The 21,687-nt window shown below is 41.6% G+C and overlaps 3 protein-coding genes across 3 annotated transcripts in view; 1 reads left to right on the top strand and 2 right to left on the bottom strand.

Moving 5' to 3' along the window:
* Nucleotides 1–21,687, bottom strand: part of LOC126564129 (protein MCM10 homolog) — a 297,632-nt gene that overhangs the window by 116,876 nt on the left and 159,069 nt on the right. The gene's annotated exons all lie outside the window — the stretch shown is intronic.
* LOC126565482 (cytochrome c oxidase subunit 4 isoform 1, mitochondrial-like) overlaps nucleotides 1–21,687 on the bottom strand; it is a 174,031-nt gene that overhangs the window by 102,068 nt on the left and 50,276 nt on the right. The gene's annotated exons all lie outside the window — the stretch shown is intronic.
* Nucleotides 3,061–20,773, top strand: LOC126564514 (uncharacterized). Its single transcript, XM_050221580.1, has 6 exons — nucleotides 3,061–3,220; nucleotides 6,470–6,747; nucleotides 7,991–8,201; nucleotides 14,219–14,330; nucleotides 18,205–18,836; nucleotides 20,518–20,773. Exons 1-6 carry the CDS (start codon nucleotides 3,106–3,108, stop codon nucleotides 20,721–20,723), a joined length of 1,554 nt encoding a protein of 517 aa, XP_050077537.1. The 5' UTR covers nucleotides 3,061–3,105; the 3' UTR covers nucleotides 20,724–20,773.

Raw genomic sequence — 21,687 nt, 5'->3', positions numbered from 1 at the left:
GAACGACACCAGGTCGCGTTGAACAAGTGCCAGGTTGGCACAGTCTAACTCGTGCATGGCGTCCCCTGAAAGCCAACGCCAGCAGCCTAAGGGTGTTAGGACTTTTTTAAGGTAGTGGAAATCGTATAACATTTTCCGGTTGTGTAGGTCGCGTTGCAAGTAAGGGAAGTATGCGCGTTTACCAGCGACGACGAGGGTGTGTACGTGTGTGACAAACGGTTGTTCCTTTTATTCTTCTTCCAGTCGGGCTGCTATAGCTTTTGCCTAATCTTTTTTCACCTTATCCGTTTTAAGTTTTCCGTCTCGGTCCACAAAGGCTTGGCTAATGCCAAAATATCGCTTCCGCGCTGTTTTTTTCCATATTCTACCACCTTCCTGTATACTGTTGCCAATAAGAGTTGTGCTTTATTTGCTTTTCGGAGTGGTTTGACTACTTTGTTGCTGTCATTCCGGGCTTGTTTTTTCTTCTATAAATGGGTAGAGGTATGTGTGTTAGCCTATATGCTTTTAGCAAGAATCGGCCTAAAGCGGAAGCTATACTTTTGCGTGCCAACTTTCTTATCTTGAGGAGCTGGAAAAAAATACTAGCGTATTGTGAAGCGTTAACGAATAAAATGGAGCTAAAGAAGACAAAAAAAGCGTTGCGAAACGAAGGAAACGGTGACGAGTTTGGGTGCTTTTCTTTGTAGCGGAAAAAAGTTTGTATGAACGGACTGAATACGGTCAAGGTTAGGCTCTAAAATGAAGGGATAGTTTTCATTTCTTTTGTCCGTTTATTTTACTGTTGAACTGTTAGTAGCTTCCTACCCATTTTTGCTGTATTTAGTCATATTGGAAAACTGGTATTGAATTTAAAATTAAGCCTTTTCAATGGAAAGTTTAGAATGGATCGTTTTTCATTGCCTGGAAACAGAGTTTTTGCCTTCGATTTCAGTTGTACGTTTTATTTATTTGATTTTGTAAGTATATATGTCAGTTGGAAGACGGCATCACGGGTAGAATCGATAGATTCTCAATTTTATTTTCTGCCGACTCCATAGTTCTTGTAACATGTGCGTCAAAAAATGGTTCAATTCGAAGATTTATCATCTGGTATCGGCAAGTCTAATGGGCCATTCGGTGGCTGGCGTGAAAAAAAATTTGAATAAGAACACCGTTACACAACACTATCTGGTTATTTTATATTCCAACCCGTGAAGCTGACAAGCACTCAAATTCTTGGTCCATAAGTTTGAGGATCAGTCAAAATATACATATTTATTTAAACACTATTCAAAACCCTAGCTTTCATTTTAATTGATAGTTTTTAGGGCTTAAAATGTCTAGTGTCATAATTTTAGGTTTTTTTTTGCCGGTAGAATAACGAATCCTCAAAGTATCTCAAAAAAGGGCTTGAAATTTATGCTACCTCTGAAAAGATACTTTTTAAATGCTCCTGCTGCTTCTGAATGCTTTCTCCCTTTTGTTGAAAATAACAAAAATTATATTACAAATGAGGAAGGAATCACTCGCCAAAAAACCACTCAATAACTGTTTTTTTTTGTGATAATTTTTCTCTCTTGTGTTGACCGGTCTTGTGTTAAAAAGTACCGGGCGTCTCCATCGTGACGAATTTGCTAGAAAACAAACGTACGTAACACGAAATCAGAACGGTGCAATTCAAATACCCGCTTTTCAACATCATAAACGACAACATTACTTTCTTTTCTTTCCAAAGCCATTTTTTCTCGCTCGTCTTGCTCAACCGAAGAGTGTCAACTTCACCTGATACTGCAAATGATTTCTAACCTTTCCTGCCCGAGCACAACAATCTCATTTCCTCTCGTGTCGGTCTTTCTCATTCCAGCGTACGCTTGAGCACAACCGAACCGTAGAAATAGGCCAAGATCCTGGCCATCATCATCAGCATCGTTCCGTAGCAACCGTTTAAGGTATTGGTGGCAAAGAAAGAGACACACACAAATCGCAACAGTGAAAAACGTGGAAGATAGGAAAAAAAGCACAGAACAAGCGTATAAAAACACAAGGTGCAAGGTGCAACATTCAGATCCATCTACAGTTGACAGGATCATTAGTGACGTTTAGCGCGCACTCGGTGACGGTACGGTACACTCCACGGCAACGAACAGCAGAAGTGACAAAAACACCTCGACGATGATCACTATGAAAAGAAGCATGCACGAAAAGTCGGTCCTGTTCATGGTGCAAACCACCTGGCAAGGGACCGTACCGGCCGGCGGTAGAAGTGCGTGTGTCGCTAGTGCCGTACTGCGGATGTGTTCTGACAGCTCGGAAAAGTGTTAAAAGTTAATTGAAATCGGACTGTACGACAGGAATAAAAAAAACGGGAAAAGAAAAAAGCCTTTCCCCAAGCGAACGGCTGCTGCTTAGCGATGCATGGTGCTGCTTAGCCCAGCCATACACAATTACCATGCAATCGTACGAACTTTGCACTAAGCAAAGCACAAATGAGTGAGTGTGTTGTCGCGTGTTGAAACGAAGGAAACGATTTGCATAGCTAACACAGTGCATGCCCAGTGATACGGTTGGGGATCGTAGTTGTGTAAAGTGTTTGGATGTAAATTTTCCCACGGGTATAAAATCTTTACCGTGCCCTTTACCGGTACCCAGCGGGCACTTCCTACACTTACGAGGCATACAAAAGCAATGCACGGTGTACAATTTGCACGCGGTTCTTGTAAGGATGAATGGTTTCCATGAGTGCAAACGTTGGGCACGTGATGTGTGAATGTGGCACGAATGCAACTGCAACAAGTTGGCCTCGTAAAGGCCTCGGTCCCTGTTACGGAAGGTGCGTAATTAAGCAAAATCGTTCTACAAATAGAATGGATAATAAAAAGGTGTGTCAAGCCCGTTCGTGACTGTGTGTGTGTGTGTGTGTGTGTGTGTGTGTGTAAGTTCGCTTAAAAAAAGCTACATTAGCTTAAGGAAGACAAGTGAAAGAGACAAACAACAAACAAAAAAAAAACACAAAATAAAAAACCGATTATTCATCGAGCTTTATTACTTCAATCGATGTCGTCTGCCAATCTACCACGTCTACTACCCGGAACTGTTTAACCAAAGGAACGAAACGCACGTGCCATGGCTTGGGTTTACACCGGTACCGAACTGAGCTATCTCTTCTGTTGCTGTAATCAAAGGCATCTTCTAGCTGTGATATTCATCTTTACCATCGTCATGGGCGCACCACATACGGGTGAGTATCAGAAATTCCTGTGAAGTTTTGAAGAGCTGTTTTTTATCTTGTTTTCTTCTTCCTCTGATGTTTGGGCACGTGTTTTTGTGCTATTTTTTCCCTTTCTGATTCCACCATTAAAATATCTTGTCGATGGATTGATCCGACGGATGCGCGAGATAGGAGACGCTAACGGAGCTGCATTCTTGGAAACTCACAAGTATATTAACATTTTTGCCTTTGCCCACAAAACCAAAAGCTTGCGCTTCACATCATTATCCGGTCGTCGCAAAGTGTCGTGCCTGAAAGCGTGCCAGAAACAAATCTGTCAAAGCATGTCTCAGAAACATTCTTTGACCCGCGCAATGGAGGATAATGCGGGAAAGAATTGATACATGATTGTTGCTTGCTGGTGCAGATTGTTAGAAATGATTTGTGACTGAATATAGAAAGGAAAATTGTTTGCGTGAGTTGAATGAATAGTGCATTTTTTTTTCTTTGCCTTTGTGGGTAAAATATATCTTCAAACGAATATTTGCTTTCGGACACACGAGGCTCGAGCTTCAATTAGCTCAATTAGATTGAACATTCAACATTTATTTTAAAATTTCTATTTAAAAATTTTTGAATGTAAAAACTATGCTTTTTAGCTGTTAAATGTAGATGAAAGGATTTTTTACCACATGGAATCCAGCAACTAAAACATCGCTGTGGGCAAAATACAACGAACACATGTAAACAATACGAAAAATCGGACCATTTCGAACAGAAATTTAATCTTGACGTGCAGTTTTGCATATCTGAAATCAAAACAACTGATAGCCAAACTCAATTCAGTGGAGAACGCTTACAAGCGTTGTTGTCCATTACAGCTAAATGGCCGAAGCGTAAACATTTTCAACCCAATGTAACTTTTATTTTCATCACAATAGCACCGCTGCATTCAAATCAATCCAGTTTGTTGTTTGATTTTGTGGACCATTGCAAGCACAAATATGATTACAATACATTACGGTGTAATTGATGATTTAGATGAATATTGTGTAGCACTACAAATACATGAATGTCTAAAATGTGTAACTGATGAAGGAAGTGAAAAATATAGCTCATTTCGTGTGCGCTTTATCGTCTATAAATTACGATTTTGTGTGAAATTCCCTTCATAACATCACTTGAAACAACACCTTTAAATACGTTGAAACGTTTGCTCTCCAAAAAATCCCCAAAGCGTAACGGAAATCATTTTCCTCAACTATTCAAACCATGAACAAACAATCAAATTAGGTTAACAAGTGATATCCATTAAAATTCATCTCGCCACTATTAGCTCAGCTTTTCAGCGTAAAACGGTTGCCCGAAAATGCAATTCAATTAAAATAATGGATCGATTCAGCTAACTCCGGTTGTCCTTGCGTGATTCAATACATTCCGTTTCTTGAATGGATGTTTGGCAAAAATTAATCCTCCAGCTAAGGGAAACCGTCAGAAATTTTAGTTCCCTTTTTTTTCATTCCACATCAAAATTTCAATAGCCTTAAGTACAAACACGAATGCAGACGGTGTCCTCCAAGTGATTTGTATGATCCATTAGCTCGCTTGAATTTCTAGTGCGTACAAAATTTAACAATCGTGTATTTACCCCCTTTTGCTCATCCAAAGTGACTGGCAGCGATGACAGAAGGTTACTTTTGCTATGAAAAAAGAGAAACGAAAAAAAAAACTGCCGTCTCAAAAGCCACAGCTACTCCTCTTGCTGGTTGAGCTGTTGACAATTTGCCCCGATGGTGGTAAAAACTCCACGCTCTATATTTGGAGAAAAATACTTTTACGGTTTTTTTTTCTTTTTTTCTTATCCCTCAAAACCATCACAGTCAGCATAATATGAAGCACGATAAAAACCGTCCACAAAACAACAACATCCATCAGAAAGGAGGAAGGAAGGAAAAACCTTTCTTTTTCTTCTCTGTCTCCCATCTTAGTTCCATCGCCTAACTGTGATGTTTTTGGTTGAAAAATCTCGGTTCCACACTTGTCAAGCTTTGGAGTTTGACAAAGCTGCCAGCTCCATTTTTTATAGTTGGTGTTGTTTCCCACTTCATCCGTCGTTGCTAAATATCAGGACAAAATTCGTCAAAAGCCACCAAGAAACAGCACCCTTCAAAACCACCGTGTTCACCCCGACAATCTTCTAACCACGCAGGAAAAATACAAGATTCGTCCATTTGTTGGTTCGTTTACTGTCGCGGTACATTAGGGTGTGTTGCTATTGCTATTGTTGCGAGAGGGCGGACGGAACTGACCGCCCCAAGAGTTGCCAATCGTAAGAAGTGGTAAGCAGAAAAGCGTGCTGGCTGAGATTGCTGACGATTGCCAACGACAGAAAGAGCAATACTTCGCTAAGCCTTGATGGAGTTCGCTTCGACCGCGCGAGAACCAGCCAGTAAGGTGGAGGCGCCTGGTGGTTGGAATTCGGTGTGAAATATCATAAAGTCGTACCACATTTTGTACGGCCATTGTGGGTAGGGTAGGTTGGTGGTTTCAGCGTTTTTTCTTCACCCATCACACCCAGCTTTGCCCCATTGTGAAAGGGAAGGCTTAGTGATAACAATACGACACAACCCGGCCTTCCCAGTTTCCGCATTCCGGATGCGCGTAAGTAAACATCAACAAAGACGATCAAGCAAACGCTTCATCCTCCTCCCGCAGGCAGGTCATTGTGGGTGGAGATAACAACAACAATAACAACCGAAAAGCATCAAAAAGCGAAGATAAAAAAAAAGCCGGAGTGTACAGGGCAGGACGATAAATACACGAAATAAATTAATACCGACCTCCGAATGCAATCAATCATCGAAACGGAGCGCAGGATGAAAGTAGATGCCCGTAGCCCGTTTCAACTCACCACCACACGCCTGTTCCTTCCATGCCTATTTTGTTCCTGTGCTCCCCTATGGAGGCACGTTGTGCGGACGGTTTATTTTTCCGGCTCGGTACGCATTCTACTCGCGCGGCCATGGTCGTACGCGGACTCGGAAATGTAGTACATTAATTTTATGCTTGCTTCACCACCCGCTCACACTCATTCAACCACCTTGCAACCAAAAATGGTTGTTGCGGTTCGCCTCTTAGTGTATGCTGTTGGCTACTGTTGCCAACATCAAACCATCAAAAGTCCTGTATCAAATGTTTGGCCGTACACTGATACACTCCCTCACCTATAATGTTTTTCTTTCTTTCTTTCTTTTTTGCATCAATTTTCCACCTTTACAGATTTCACCTCTTCGCAGCAGCAAACGGTGCAAGATACTGAGAGCGACAGTGGCAATCATCGTAGTCATCCGCAGCACCACCATCACCACCAGCATCATCATCCTCACCAACATGATCAACACCAGCAGCACCAACATCCGGTCTCATCGGTAGCGCCTTCGGTGTCGCAATTTCCCGCCGCGATGTATTTTGCCACCCAAAACAACACAAAAGTCACAGCACAACGAGGCGGTACGGCACTGCTACCGTGTACCGTCATCAGCCAATCTTCTGCCCTGGTGAGTTAACATGAGGAACCCCCTTGATTTTGTGTGTGTGTGTTTTCCTTTCAAGATACGGGCCGGCGAACGCGGAAAAGCAATATCTAAGGGTAAATGGTTCATTACAGAAGTTTTGCAAAAGCATCGAAGGAAAACTAAGGAAGCAAATGTAATCCTTTCTCCGGTGTGCTTTTTGACCGACCAGTGTGTTGGAAAACGCTAGGAAGATATGAAAAATATTAGAGCAAGGAATTTGATTGAAATATTCATTCGCTTATAAAAGTATAATTTTGTTTCTGCAGTGTTTGTTTTTCGTTTATAGGGTTTTGGTTGTTTTTTTTTTTAATAATTTAGATTTTCCTTTGCTTTTTTAGTTCCTTTTCTTGGATTTCGCATATTTAAACTGTGATTATGTCTTGTACACATGTTTTCATTTTAGTCTGTTTTATTTGTTGTGCAATTGTTAAATAATTTTATCTTCAACATTGATTTGCGATAATTAAAGTAACTACTAATTTTTAGTTTTAATAAACTAATTCATTGTATCCAAACATAAGAATCTATGGTTATTGCAACGTTCATTTAATGATTTTGTAACTGACGCTAGAAACACTGCAGAGTTTTTTAAACTGCACGTTTTAACAGAACTTTAAATATATCATTTCACCAAAATGAAACATATATTCATGGAATTTAATTATCTTTGAAATCTGAAGTTGTTGAAATAACCCTTTACTTAAACGAAAAATGATTTATTTTTTTATTAAATACGTCGGAACAATGCCATATTGTCAAACAAAAAATTATATAATCAATATATTGTTAACAAACGATTGCTTTAGAATTATTTGTTCAGATTCCTCATTTATTTTTCAAACATTCGCATCGCTCACTTATTTTAATCCCTCCAGCACAGCCAAACAATAAGATTCCACGATTATCTTCTTAGAATTGATTCTGCTCTATTTGACTGAACTGCTTAGCCGTATAGCCATTTTCTCTACACACAGCCAAATAGGCAAACACAAAAAAAAAAAATCAACCATTTAGCAAACAACCAGGCACAATCGGCCAGGGACAATATACAAGCGAATGAAAATAAAACAGCGCCAGGTGGAAAATGAATTTCTTCTCGCACCGTACCCACGGCCTCAACTCGGCTCACTCTCGAAGCCAATCTAACAAAACGTTGTTTGTGTGTGCGTTTCCCTCACTGTTCTCATCACATTGTCGCTTTCCGCTTTTCTTCTCTCCGGCACAGGTATCGTGGATACGGCGGCAAGACTTCCAGCTACTAACGGTCGGCCTCTCCACGTACAGCAGCGACGAACGGTTTCTGGTCGAGCATTTGCGCCACTTGGGCCACTGGGCGCTGCGGATCAAGTCCGTGCGGACCGAGGACGAGGGACTGTACGAGTGCCAGCTGTCCGTTCATCCCGTTCAATCGGTGTTTGTCGAGCTTAAAGTCGTAGGTAAGCACGGGCACGTGTGTGTATCTTCCACCATCACACCGAAAGCTTTCGCTAGGGGTGGGGGGGGGGGGGTTCCTGAAACATCGCCGTTTCTATAGCACTAAAACGACACGCTTAAGATGTACGTCGCGCGTTCCCCATTCGGCAAACGGAGAAGCGAAAAAAGGGAACAACAAAAAACGGTTCGGAATGATTTTCCAATAAAAGTACTCCGGCAGGCCACTTGGTTGGGCCGTTGTTTTTTTTTCCTTACCGGTTATCGGTAGTATAAGGAAATATGGCCTAGTAAATGGGAAAGGCGAGTGCAATACAGTTCACCGTGAGCGCATGGTTACGGGGTAGCGCAAAGATAAACCTCTCATGAAAAATTCCTTCGATGACACAAATCCCGATACACGGACGGGCGTGTAGCACACTGTCTAGAGAAGCGGCAAATAGATGATTGCACTGCTAAGAAAAACAAAACACGAACCACACCGGGAAGCTTCGCTAGAGAATGGGATATTTCAGAGGGAAGAAAATAATCGCTACCGCTCACTGCCAAAGCTCATCCTGCTTACCGTTCATTCCTTCCGCTACCTTGGCTAAACCCTTCTCAGGTGCACGGTACACTCGATCGAACTGGATTTTTATGTTTCAAAGCTGTTTGTATTTTTGTAGGTTCATTTATAGGTGGTCCTTATCCATCCACTATATCCTTTACTGTGTTGTCCTCTACAGAGCATGCATTTTATTTTAAACTTTTTTGTCCTACCTTCCATACCATCATGACCGTACTTCGTTTTGCATGTGTTGGAATTTTTTTTTTCGTTTGTTTCTTGTTCCAAATCTATACTGAGGATTTTTCGCAATCCTTTATCAAGCCTTCGGAATGGTTGCCTGTTTGGATTCAGCAAATTAGATTGCGGATGGAAAGGAGGAGGAGGGGGGAGGTAAAAGGCAAAACCAAGCCACAGCCCAGCCAGTCGCTTCTTGAACTGAGGAGAAAAGCTTCAATATTAAGCATACGAAAAACAGAAGGACAAACCGGTCGGCTATAGTACGGCACAAGGTAGGAAAACAAATTCCAGTTGACACTTTATGCCTGTTCGAGTAAAGGGTTTTCTTCTCTCGCCTTGTGCAGGTCGTGTGAATCAACACAGGCACACAAACACATACACGTATAGGGAAACACGCACAGCAAATCGTGAAAAATGCTGATCACTGTGCTTTCGGCAGAATGTGACGTTTAAATGAGGTGTACGCATGTGATAATGGGCAAACAGAATGAAAGGATATGGCATTGGTGTATGTATTTGACCATAAAGAAGCGAAGAATGTTTGTTTGGGGATAAAAAGCGGATTGAGGATGATATGGCTTGAAATCTTTTTATTTTATTCAAGTGAGAGTATGTGTCAAATACAGAGCATCGTTGAAAAATCAACTGGAAGCTCTAAGGCAATGAGGAAAATCGTGTCATAAACTGCTAGAGGACCTAAAACCACACATTTTGACTGCTAAATGTGGATTCTTGATAATATTCTAATCTTGAAGGTTTTTCCAAGATCTCATGAACAATATTTGCAAATTTACTGAACAAAATTGGATGGTCTAATAGATAGTTTGTTTATTTATTTGTAGGGAATTTAAACAACCCGTTTTACTTGTCATATGATACCATTCGAATCGTCTTTCCGTACGCAGTAGAACTGTCAGGTGGGAGGAAAATAGCGTTAAGGAAGCCGGTAATGGTTCTCCAAGACATTGGAAATTCTAATACACAAACTTTCTCATAGACATTCGCTGGCGAAATAATTTCAACAAAATCCATATAATGACCTCCACACCGGGGTCGGCCCGGTGGTGTAGGCGACAGCGGCGCCGGTCTTCAAACGGCAGGACCGGGGTTCAAATCCCATCCGGACCGTTCCTCCGTAGTGAGGTCTGACTAACCAACTTCGTGGTATCGGCAGTCTAGAAACCCATTTCGATGGCCGGCATGACCTTAGAGGTCGTTACGCCAAGAAGAAGAAGACCTCCACACATACTCACAAAAACCTTCATATGTGTCCGGGAAACTTGGGCACTGAAAGCAGTTGCTCTACCAAGAACTCCATACGATCTTGTACATGATCGTCTCCATATTGATTCAGTCAATGAACTTGTTGTGCTCCTCCACGATTGATGCTGACCGTTTCTTTCCCGAGTACTTTCTTTGTAGGACATGAACTATCATCCACCTAGGTCCTGTTCACAGGTGTCCTCTTCCTGCGCAATCCGGAACTCCTGCGCTTTCAAGGACTACCAAACGCATCAGTGTATATTGTACCATATCGTTGTTTGTTGGAGTAATCTAAACCGCAACAGCTTGCTACTTATATTAGTATCTGTAGTTACGATCGTATCAAAACCTCGAGATTGCCAGTGTTAACCAATAATTCTACTTCTAAGTCGAGCATTATCAAGATAAGAGCCTTGGGCAATCTTCATCTGTATGTTTGCATCACATTGATCTTCAATTTCAACCCTAATTGAATCATCATAGCTCTACACAGTTGCCAAGCCACTATTTTTTTGAATAATTTTTCTATTTAATTTGAACTGTTTAAATTAAAAAAAAAACCTATTGGCAGAACAAATATTTTTGAAAGATTTTTTTAAATTTATTATGAATTTGATGATTTACATTAAATTTTTGCTCTAGCTATGGGTGCAAAAATGCCATTGGGTAAGTTTGAATAACATGTAAAATATGTAATATTCTGTAAAAACTGTAAAAGCTTCGAAAAATTCCTATTCACGTCCATCAATTTTCAATCACGTATTCCTTCCATCATCAGGATTAGGAAGCATAGAATATTTCATGGAAAACGAAAAACTTACAACAAATTCCCTGTACCACGGTTCATGGACTGCAATGTACATGATGACTTCAGCTCCTTTCAAGCGTTTCGCATTTTAGCTGCCTACCCAGTATCCTCCGATTTGTCATGCCAAGCAGCCGGTTCCGTTATGGGCCCGATACTTACACAGCCACATATACCCCTTCCGGTTCCTAAGAGTGCGTTCTGGTTAGAATATATTACGTTTACAAATTGCTGGCGCTATAGTCCAAACCTGTGGGAAGAATTTAAACCGATCTCGCTTATGGCAATTGGTGCCAGCAGCGAGCTTACACAAAAAGCAACTTCCCATGTATTCGTTATGTGTGCGTTTGTGTGTGTGTGTGTATTCAGCGAAATATCCTCACACGTGACGTTCCGTTGTCAGCCTTGGATTGGCTCACACGAGAACCCGGTGAAGCATTTTTCAAGTATTTAACGTAACTTGCTCCATACACACGCGAGTAGGTGTTCTGGGAAATTGAGTTTTCATTAAAGCTTGATGAAATCGCATCGAATCCTGCCGTTCCTACCGAGGATGTGTGTACACGTGTATGCATCTAAGAACGTGTACGTGTGTCAGAAATAAGAAAAAGCTCCACCCTGACCCTGAGTACAGCCGGCACTTTCCCGGACCACCTTCTACCGCAACGGGGCAGTCAGCCCGTCATCGTAGTCATCGTTCGGAGAAGCTTACCAAGCGCTCACGTCAAGCGTATATTTTAATTAAATTATTTACAATCTGCAACCAAATTTAACCTTTCTGCCAATGGAACAAGCGGGTAACAAGCTAAAGCACACATAATGTGTGCACGACGTATTAAGGATGATGTGTGTGTGTGTGTGTGTGTGTGTGTGTGTGTGTGTGTTTTTTTTCTTCATCTTTTTTTTGTACAACTTCCTCACACCCATCTTGCTCTTCGAGCGTAATTGAACCTTTTACCGCACAAGCTTCTTTAGCGATGGAAGACGATTTGAAAACGATACAATTTCCCCAAGCGTAAGAGCTACCGAGGCAATGGGAATGGATTTCATTTTGTAAGCTGTATCAATGTTTGCCATTGTTGCCCTTTCAAATACCCGCACCTCACCAGCCTCTGGAGTCTTAAGATGACATTTCCGATTGATTTTTCACCGGCCGGGGATTTTTTTTTCCTACGGAAGAAGTTATTGCTGTGATGATGCTGATTGCTTGCGATAGCGTATCAAACATGTATGCTGTCCACACAGAATTTGATTTGTTTGCAGTTGTTGGTATTATGGAACAGGTATTTGAAGCAGAGCCGTTTGTTAGTACTTCCATCAAAATTCTGCTTTGTAGTTTGGAAAAGAAGTCTCGAGCATTGTTTGCTGTTTGGGATATTACTGGCGTTTTTTTATGAAATGCTTCTTGCCTGTATTTTTCTTGTTCTGTACTTTCGAAATCCGTTCGTGAGCTGTTTTTTGCATAAAAATGCTATTTTTCTACAATTTTCGGGTGGCTAGGTGGCAGAGAAAAAACCGACGCGGGTCTTCAAACGGCAGAACCGGGGTTCCAACTCCAACTTTTCAACTACGAGGTATCAATTATCCTCGTTAGTCATTCGACTGTAGGCGTGATCTTGTAGAATGTTTCTAGGCCAAGAGGCAGAAGAAGTTTGACATAAAAATACCTGTTTCACACTAACCGCGTGACACGTTTACTGAGCATATGGTGATTTTTGTTAGTATTTTTTTAGCGAGGGCCACACACAACCGAAACAGGCCGAAACGAATCATCAAAATGTAACACTTCGTAACGCTTGTTTGACTGTTTCGCTTTGTTTCGCTGTTCTTGAGGGTTTGACCGAAACAATAAGATCTTCCAAAATACTACTGTTGGAAACTTTATAAAGATCCCAACGCCCTGTCAGTTAGGAGGCGCCAAGAAGAAAAGGAGGTAAAAGAAGGGTCAGAAAAGGGCAGGACGAACATGCCCTAGGATCAGTTATGGAGCGATCGATTAGTTGAAAACCAACCACGAGCGGACAAAGATCGGAAAAACGTTTATAAGCGCGCGCGAACAGCGGACTAAATTTTTGAACAGCGGACAGAAAAAGCAAAAGAAGCCGCGTCTCGTATTTTAACAATTACTTTGACCATAAAGTACAGTAATTTGGTAAAAATATCCCAAATAATCGATTTTTTTTTATTTTTGCTCCGCAACCATAGAAAGGCGGTATTTACTGTCAAATTTAACGTTTTGTTTCGGTCTGTTTCATGTCTTGTGTGTGGCCCCGGCCTTCCATTTGATTTCCAGCGTTGTGTTTCGATTAGTCTTTTTACTTAGATTGAGCTTTTATTATATTTTTAAGCACATGGTGCCGTTGTCATCCAAGTGATTGCCTAAATCATACGATTTAAAGACTTTCAGCTTAACAAAACTTTAACATAAGGACTAAATATAAGGAAGCGTTATTTGATTCGTAAATATAACCCTTGTTTGCTGTAATTTAGATCTTTAAGTGTTATTGTTTTTTCGTGTTTCCTTATTCCAAGAAAACCCCTGCATGATCGATAGGCATTTTTATCGTTTCCAACAACTCGTTCGGCTCTGTCTCTACTGCTACATGAATTAAATTTAATTCACCTGAAAGCACTACACCAAAACACACTCTTCATAACGTCGTCTTCAACACCCAAAAGCAAGCACAGTAATGTGTAAAGATGTGCACGGAGTAAATCCCTTTGCCTTTCCAACCATGGGATGTACTAACTTGAAACAATTCCGCAACCGGAAAGCAAAACAGCTGAAACATTTTAACGATTAACAGGCCTCCCTGTTGATGCTCGTAACGGTACCTCCACCGTAAGCACGTGTTACACGAGTCGACTCACTTACTGTTGGTACTTCGGCTGTAGTGTATCATGCAATCATTCAAACAAACCGGCACGCATGGGGGGAAAATACATCTCCACCTGAAAGAAGCTACAAAATAAAGGGATAAATTGTACGGGAGGATTAAGCTACTTCAAACTGGCTTCCGGGTGAAACCGTCCGTCCGGCTCAAACGCAAACTAGCAACATGTTTTCCATACCCTCGCTACGGTTCTTAAAGCCGACTTATTTTCTTTTTTCTTACAAACAATTTTTTTAACCTTGTTTTGCTTGGATGTTATTTTTTTTCGCTTTTTAGAGGCAGTAGCTGAAATAGTCGGAGCACCCGATCTACACATTGATGAGGGATCTACCTTGCGGCTAGAGTGCAAATTACAGCGCGCTACCGAGAATCCGACGTTCGTGTTCTGGTGAGTAATGAATAATTTGCACTGCAATGCTATTTGAAACACTAAATTAAGCTTATTTGCCACGAGAAGGATGTGGCGAGCCTGTCCTACCTTCATCAGCAATTTATTACTCTCATTAACTTGCCTCCTAGTGATCCTTCTTCTTTTATGAATTTTTAACTTTATTTCAAACTGTGTATGATTTTCCCTTACGTTTTGTTTTGTTACATTTCCCCGAGATCAGAGTTTGTGGTTATAATATTGTAACTGGAAGTTGAAAAGCTTCGGATATTGCTTTTTGAGGTCAACTTGAGCCATGTTTTTGGCCATGAGTCTACTTGAATCTCTGAATCTCAAGCTTCTTTTTTATTCTGTAAGCACATGATGGACGCTAACGTGGTAAATTAATAGCGAAACGGTTATCATTACAAGCAGATAACGTCAGATCCAACCGATACATTGTTTAACAAGACCCATTTTTCAATATGGTGTGGTTTTACCCCGTTTTTATTTCCCTTTTTTCATTGTCCCTTGCATCAGAACCACATAACAAACAGATACGTATTTTACATTCTGAGAATCATAATCTTACTCCTCCGGGGGATATTATGTTGCCATTAGTGCCGTCGAAATGGCCACCTCACGTGTGTTGTGGACTGTGTGTGGGTGTGTGTGTGCAGTCAATAACGCTTGCGCTTTTTTCCCAACTTTTATTACTGCCACTGTGCAAGTATCAAAGGATTTGCTGTTACGCTCCTCTCTGTCGCACAGAACCACCAGCCGACCGGTCACAATACTCGCGGCAGGTGTTTGCGAAGTACAGCGAACCACCCACACCACTGACAAATAGCTTTTTTAAGCCCATTTTATGCTTGCCTGCTGCACCTTATCACACAGTACACGCGTCCGGTACAGCTCGGAATGCAAACGCGCAACCTCATAAAGCACCGATCCGATCATCCGATTCCGGGCGCGAAATAAATATGCGACAGGTATTAATGAGGGATTCATGATATGGCAGTGTTCGGGTGTTTTCCGAAAAATATCATGCCATGATTTTTGAGTAACGTGACGCCCAAACGCCTTCCGGTTCGATTGATAGTACAGACCGAGGGACAGTTGTTGTTTGCTTTCCTTTTTTTTTTCATTCATTTCATTTCGCAGTTTCCGGTGAAACTGTCCCCGGGAATACGGATCATTTACTTAATCCCCTGTGTTGCCCTACACCAAACAAGGATAGTGATATTCATGCTACCTGTGGGCGTTAAATTATAGCGCTTGCAAAAATTACAATCAAGACAAATCCTCTTTCGCTTAACGATGCCTGCCTTTAATAAGGTTAACAAAAATCAATGACGTGCGACAAAAGGGGTAACGGTAATGAGTTAAATAATGATACGTTTGCGTGTGGGTGTAGTCCACGGAAATCCAGCTTTCCGTTTTACAAACCGATGCGCGGTTAATCAGTTTAAATACACACAATAAAACGTAGTTTTTCGTCCATTTGAGGGTTTCGAAAGCATTTTGATCTATTTTCCATTTGACGGTGTTGTTATTGCTCGTAGCTGTACAGCTATTGCTAACGTTTCTGGAGGCCAGGATTCCATAAACAAAAAATATAAATAGATAAATAAAGGTAATATATTTTGAACAGTCTGAAGTTAGGTTACTTTTTTATAAAGTATTCTTTTTTTCTACAACGCTTCGTGTCTGGAAGCACTCTTCTGTTCACTGTTCGAGTATTATACTGAAGTATTGCTCTGTAATCTGGTGTCTGATGGTGTAGTTAATATTGTCCCTCGGCTCGAGTTCATATTAACCACACCGAGCGAGTGCAGAGGTTCACTAGGTCACTGCAGAGGTTCTCTAGGTTTGCTGTTCGCAGAGTACTTGGTGCACTCTTACACTCTGCCTGACTATCAGTTTAGGTGCCAACTGCTTGGACTAATGGAACTAATGAGACTCGTCGCCTCCATTCCTGGGCCCTTTTTATTGCTTCCCTATTATTTGATCGTTTTGATGCTCGGTCACTATTGTGCTCGACCCCTTTTAATGTTCACAATCGTACCTTTCGTATCCGTCCTCCTTTCATCATTCCTAGAAGTTGTTCCTCAGTTCATCAAGATGATACTCTGCTGCGTGCATTGTAGTCCTTTTATTCCCTATCTCACTTGCTTTGATTTCCACCTTACACCTCCTGTATTCCGTTCCATATTACGATCTTCTCAGTAATCCCTAGCTCCTTCTTGAACCATCTTTGCCCAGCTCTGTTCTTAATATTCATCTAGATTTAAGATTGTGGGCAGACTAATGGTGTACGTGACATGGTGTACGGTCTTTGCACGGGAGAACCGGGATTAAAATCCCATCCGTACCGTTCCCACGTAGTGAGGACTGACTATCCCATTACGTGGTATCGGAGAAGTCTAGCAAGTCATTCGATTTCACCTAACCACCTAACCATGCCTAATTTCTTTGAAATATTGATCCTTCCACATTAACGGTTCAAATGCTAGGCGCGTAAATTTAAATAACTTTTACCGAGAATATAATGATTGTGTGCACTCTAATGACAATTGTATCGATTCTAACGCGAAATAAGCATCCATTCTTCATTACTCCGATGTACAGTATCATCTTTATGTACTGTCCCAAAATTACCTACATTGTACCATCATCCATACCCACTAGCATAGTGACTACAATTACTCCACAAAAACCGCTAATCGTCAAACCACGTACATAACGTTTGGCTGTAATTCCGATACTCCACGATGCATTTTCCCCCAAACCACTGGAAACCCCGGCATCGCACGAACGAGAACGTTGATCAAGATAATTACTTTCCACAACGGTACAGCTCCGGTGCATTGTGTCACTTCGCCATCGGACCGTTTCCATCGTCATTCGCAATCGTTTTCGACAAAGTTTTGTCCCATGCAGCATCCGCTCGGTATTACCGGTCTCGAACGATTCTGTAATAGTTGGGTAGTGGGAAATCCCACCCGATTACACGCATCCGTCGTTAGTGAGGTTACATTATTCAGTGCACTTTTGGGGTCGTAAAATTGGCATGCATTCGGTGCCGTGCACCGAACGTTTGTTGCAAGTTTCTCCGCTATCTCGGTTGTCCAGGTTCATGATCGATCGAACATTCCGGTGGAATGCTATTGTGTCAAACAAATCGGACACCGAGACCGAGTAGGTATAAAGATAAGAAATGGATGTAAATGATGGTTGAACCATGGAAACTGGCTTCAGTGAACTATACTGTGTGAGTTAAAGGAGTCCAAACGAACTCCATAACTACTGATGACCGCTTTATCGATACCTGTCAATTGCGCGTAATTCGATCAAAGGGCGCAATTTTAAATACAATTTAATATTTGGTTGATTGAACACCGAATTTAAGAACCAGAATTCGAGAATAATCTACTCTCTAGTGCTACATATGTCTTCAGGGCGCCCTCCAACGGAGACACGTGGAGGTGGTACTGTAGATTTGTTGTGAATGATGATATAAATTTATTCAATTCAATTTTCAGGACAAATTTCAGGACGAAAACACATTGTTTTGTAAGCTTTGTTACGATCATCTATTCGTTTCTATTTAATATTACAATTTTAATCTAAAAAGCTAAGCTACAAATTAAGAATTCCAACAATACTAACAGTGCTTTAAAAGACAAACTCTCATCCAAACTAAAATTATGCTATAATGTAACCAGCAACACCGGTGCCACTACAATTTTCTGCTTTTACTCATTATCTTTCACATCCCACTCAACCATCCAGCTATAACCATAGCCATAGAAACAGGACGAAATGAAATTCACGACAATGCATTTATATCGCTACTCTCCGTTTCCCATCTTCAAACTGTATCCCTGCACAGGTACCACGAGCAGAACATGGTAAACTTTGATCAGCTGAACGGATTCTCCGTCACACCGTTCCAGCCGCCGGCCACCGCCGCCCATCCGTCGCATCTGCATCCCTACCTGTTGCCCCATCCGTTGCAAGACGAGCACGATCTGCCACTGTCGTCCGAGGACGAGCAGGGATTCAATCTGCTCGACGACGAACGACTGCTCCAACGCTCGCTACAACACGGGCAGGATTCTTCCGAACCCTTCCTAACACCGTCCTCCTCTTCCTCGCTGCTGCTAGCGTCGCTGGCTGCGGCGGCGGCAGCCCTATCCGCCTCACCCTACCACCAGCAACACCTAGACCGGACGGATCTATCACTCGAGCGGCAGGATGAACCGTCCGGTACGGTATCGTCCGATGCGCTCGATCGGCCCGCCGGTATCGGTCGCCATCCGCATCTGCACCATCAGCACCATCACCATTCGCACCACAATCAGCTCGCGTTGAATTACAGCGATTCGATGCCGTACTCGCACATCCTGACGCCGGCACCGAGCGTGCTAACGATCAAGGAGGTCCACTTAAGGCACGCCGGTAATTACACGTGCGCACCGTCGAACGCTCGCCCTGCCAGCATCACCGTACACGTGCTGCAAGGTGAGTTTTTCGGGAATAGGCTGCTAGAGTGCCAATGTAACACACTCACGGACACTGGTGCTACGGGGATGCTGCTAAAAGTATTAGCAACCACTGCTACAACCGGTTGCACTTGTCGGTTCCTAAGCAAGTGCATGTAAAATTAATATAGCAATTCAAGCTAACTTTTGCACCATCATCATAGAATCATACCGATCATAGAATTGAGCATCTAAAGCAACGTTTCAATAAGGGTTTTTCAGAAGCTAAACGTTAATTCAAATTGATTAATGTGAGTGGTCTTATGAGTATTTCTTTTGTAATTCGGTGAACATTGCTGTGCAAAAGGCTTTTTATGTTGAGTACAAGAATTATTAAGCAGTCAACCTTCTTCTCCATCGTTTAGTTTACCTTTGCACACATCAAAATATGAAGTGCGATCGAATTTCCTTTGCAACGACTATCCATTTTCATAGTACAAGCATGAAATGAATACTAAAAAACACACAACACAATTGAACTTTGTATTCGATTCCCAAGAATTGCGCACATGCAATCACCTGGTTTTGAATAATTTTGTGCTCTCTGTCCTGAACCTGTCTGTTCAGGGTTTTCCCTGAATCCTACATCGAAGCCCTTTGTAGACAGATTGCCTATTGTCAGGCGCATAGCGGCAAGATCAATTTGTCATCTAGCATGGTGATTGATCTTGCTTCGAGTCGAACTTCGAGTCGAAATCGATGGTGTGTGCTAAGGGACGTTTAACTGTACACTGTACACAGTAATTGAGCTCCAGTAATACAGTCTCTAGCATAATGTCGCTATACTAACACTATACTTTAGCTGACGAATAAAAAAAGATGTGAAAAATATAAATTGATGATTTTAAATCCTGCAGATTGGGGTCGGGTACCATCAACCAAGATACTAACGCAACATTAATTATGCTTTAGCTCGTACGCTCTGTTTGGTGTGCGTTTGTTGCTGTCGATCTTGTTGAGAGCTTGCGGTATCAGATTGTCAGCTATAATTTTGAATAATCCCTTATTTTCCGCTAGGCTTAAAGGTCTCATTTTTGCATGAGTAAAGGACATATCTTGAAAAGTTGCGTATTCGGTATTATAACACTAAAATAAGGAACGTGAGCTTAGTGTAAAACAAAACCAAAACAGCCAAAGAATTGATAGAAGGCTCAAAAACTATTACTCGCTTTAAGACTTATCGAAGTCAAATCTATCTTTTGAAGAAAACACTTTACTAAAGAAATGTGAAACATCGTTTACTTTTGTATCCGGTACGTTGAATGTGGGCAGCTTTCCATCCAAAAAGCATCAAAATATAGCAAAAATATGTTTGTTTTGCTTGATTTGCTTGTTCTTTTGCTTCACTACAAACAAAATTTAAAACCATTTTTTCTTCTCACAAAAGCTTTTGCAAAGTACATGCTTTCTCCGTATCAAGCAAAGCAATAAATTCAATCTTAAAATTCTAAGAAAACAGAAAAAAATACACATACAAAAAGTACGCTAACAAGGTTCCGTTCGTCACGACCCCGGGTGTGCGGTCGCTCCACAGCATCAGCATGCAAATTGCATCGTTTAGCGACAGTAACAATGTTAAATACAGCAAAAGTAGCTAATGTAATTTCTGCTAAATAAATTCTTTTCCTCCCTTTTACGCTTCGTATTTCATTCGGTCACAGGTGAGAAGCCGGCAGCGATGCAGCACGCTAACCGCAGCCAGCTGGACGACGGTGGTAAGCCGTCCCGCAGCGGAAGTCAACCACAGCGACCAGCGCTGGTGCTGGTGCTGCTGCCGCACATGGCGATGATGGCAATGATGCTGATGATGATGATGTCGATGACAAGCACGGTAATGCTGTACGGTTCGGTAGCGCACCATCGGTGAAACGAAATGTCCCTAATAAGTGTTGAACCACGTCGATTTGTATCGGTACGATGAAGCTAACACGGAAAAGGGCTGCGAAAATGGTTTTATATAAGAAAATTAAATATAAAAACTAAACACAAAGATAGAAGGCCACCACGAACACACATCTAAGCGAATGTTGTTGCAAAACTGTATCATAGTTCAAGCGGCTGACAAATCCCAGAAGTCAGTCAACATAAGGAAACAAATGCAAAAAAATGGAAAGAGAAAGAAAAGGAAATAAAACACAGATGAACAGGGAAAAAACAACTAACAGTATTTTACTCCAACTTGCATTTTCCAGTTGCGCGTTGTGTTGGTGTTTAAGTTTTCCATGTGCGTCGAACGCGGACGTACTTTTAGAAGGCATTGGAGACGCGGTTTTTGCTGCAGCGAAATGATACGATTCCGATGAAATGCACGAATCCGGATGGATTCATTGTCGTACCGGAGGCATGTCATGCATGTTCTCCCGCTCCAATCTACCACCAACCTTCACTCCCCCCCCCCCTCGACCTTCCCTTCCCACAAACCAACCAATAATGTTCAACAAACCATTGCAAAAGGTAAATATAACTATGGAGAACGAACAAAACTAAATATGTTTAAAAAAATGAACACACACGGTGAGCATAGATAGATAAAATGTTATCTCGGTGGAAAGGAAAAGTGGAGGGCAACAGGAAGAAGTCAGCAGAGCAGGATCGTGAAGCCGACGGGTAGTAGTGGTGCCACATGATCATTATCGTGCATGGGAACGGCAGGATGCGTTGCGTAGTGGATGCGTGTTGTAGTCAAAGGAAAGAGAGAAAAAGTATTATTCATATACAGGAAGTATTCAGAATTAAATAAAAAAAAAACACACAACTGCTCTAAACTCTGAAACACGCCTTTTCATTTTATTTTTTCTTGTCTATTTCATGCTTCGAAATGCATCGTCCGT

This window comes from Anopheles maculipalpis, chromosome 3RL (assembly GCF_943734695.1).
Source record: "Anopheles maculipalpis chromosome 3RL, idAnoMacuDA_375_x, whole genome shotgun sequence".
Lineage (NCBI taxonomy): Eukaryota > Metazoa > Arthropoda > Insecta > Diptera > Culicidae > Anopheles > Anopheles maculipalpis.
This window is presented reverse-complemented; position numbering and strand designations above follow the sequence as displayed.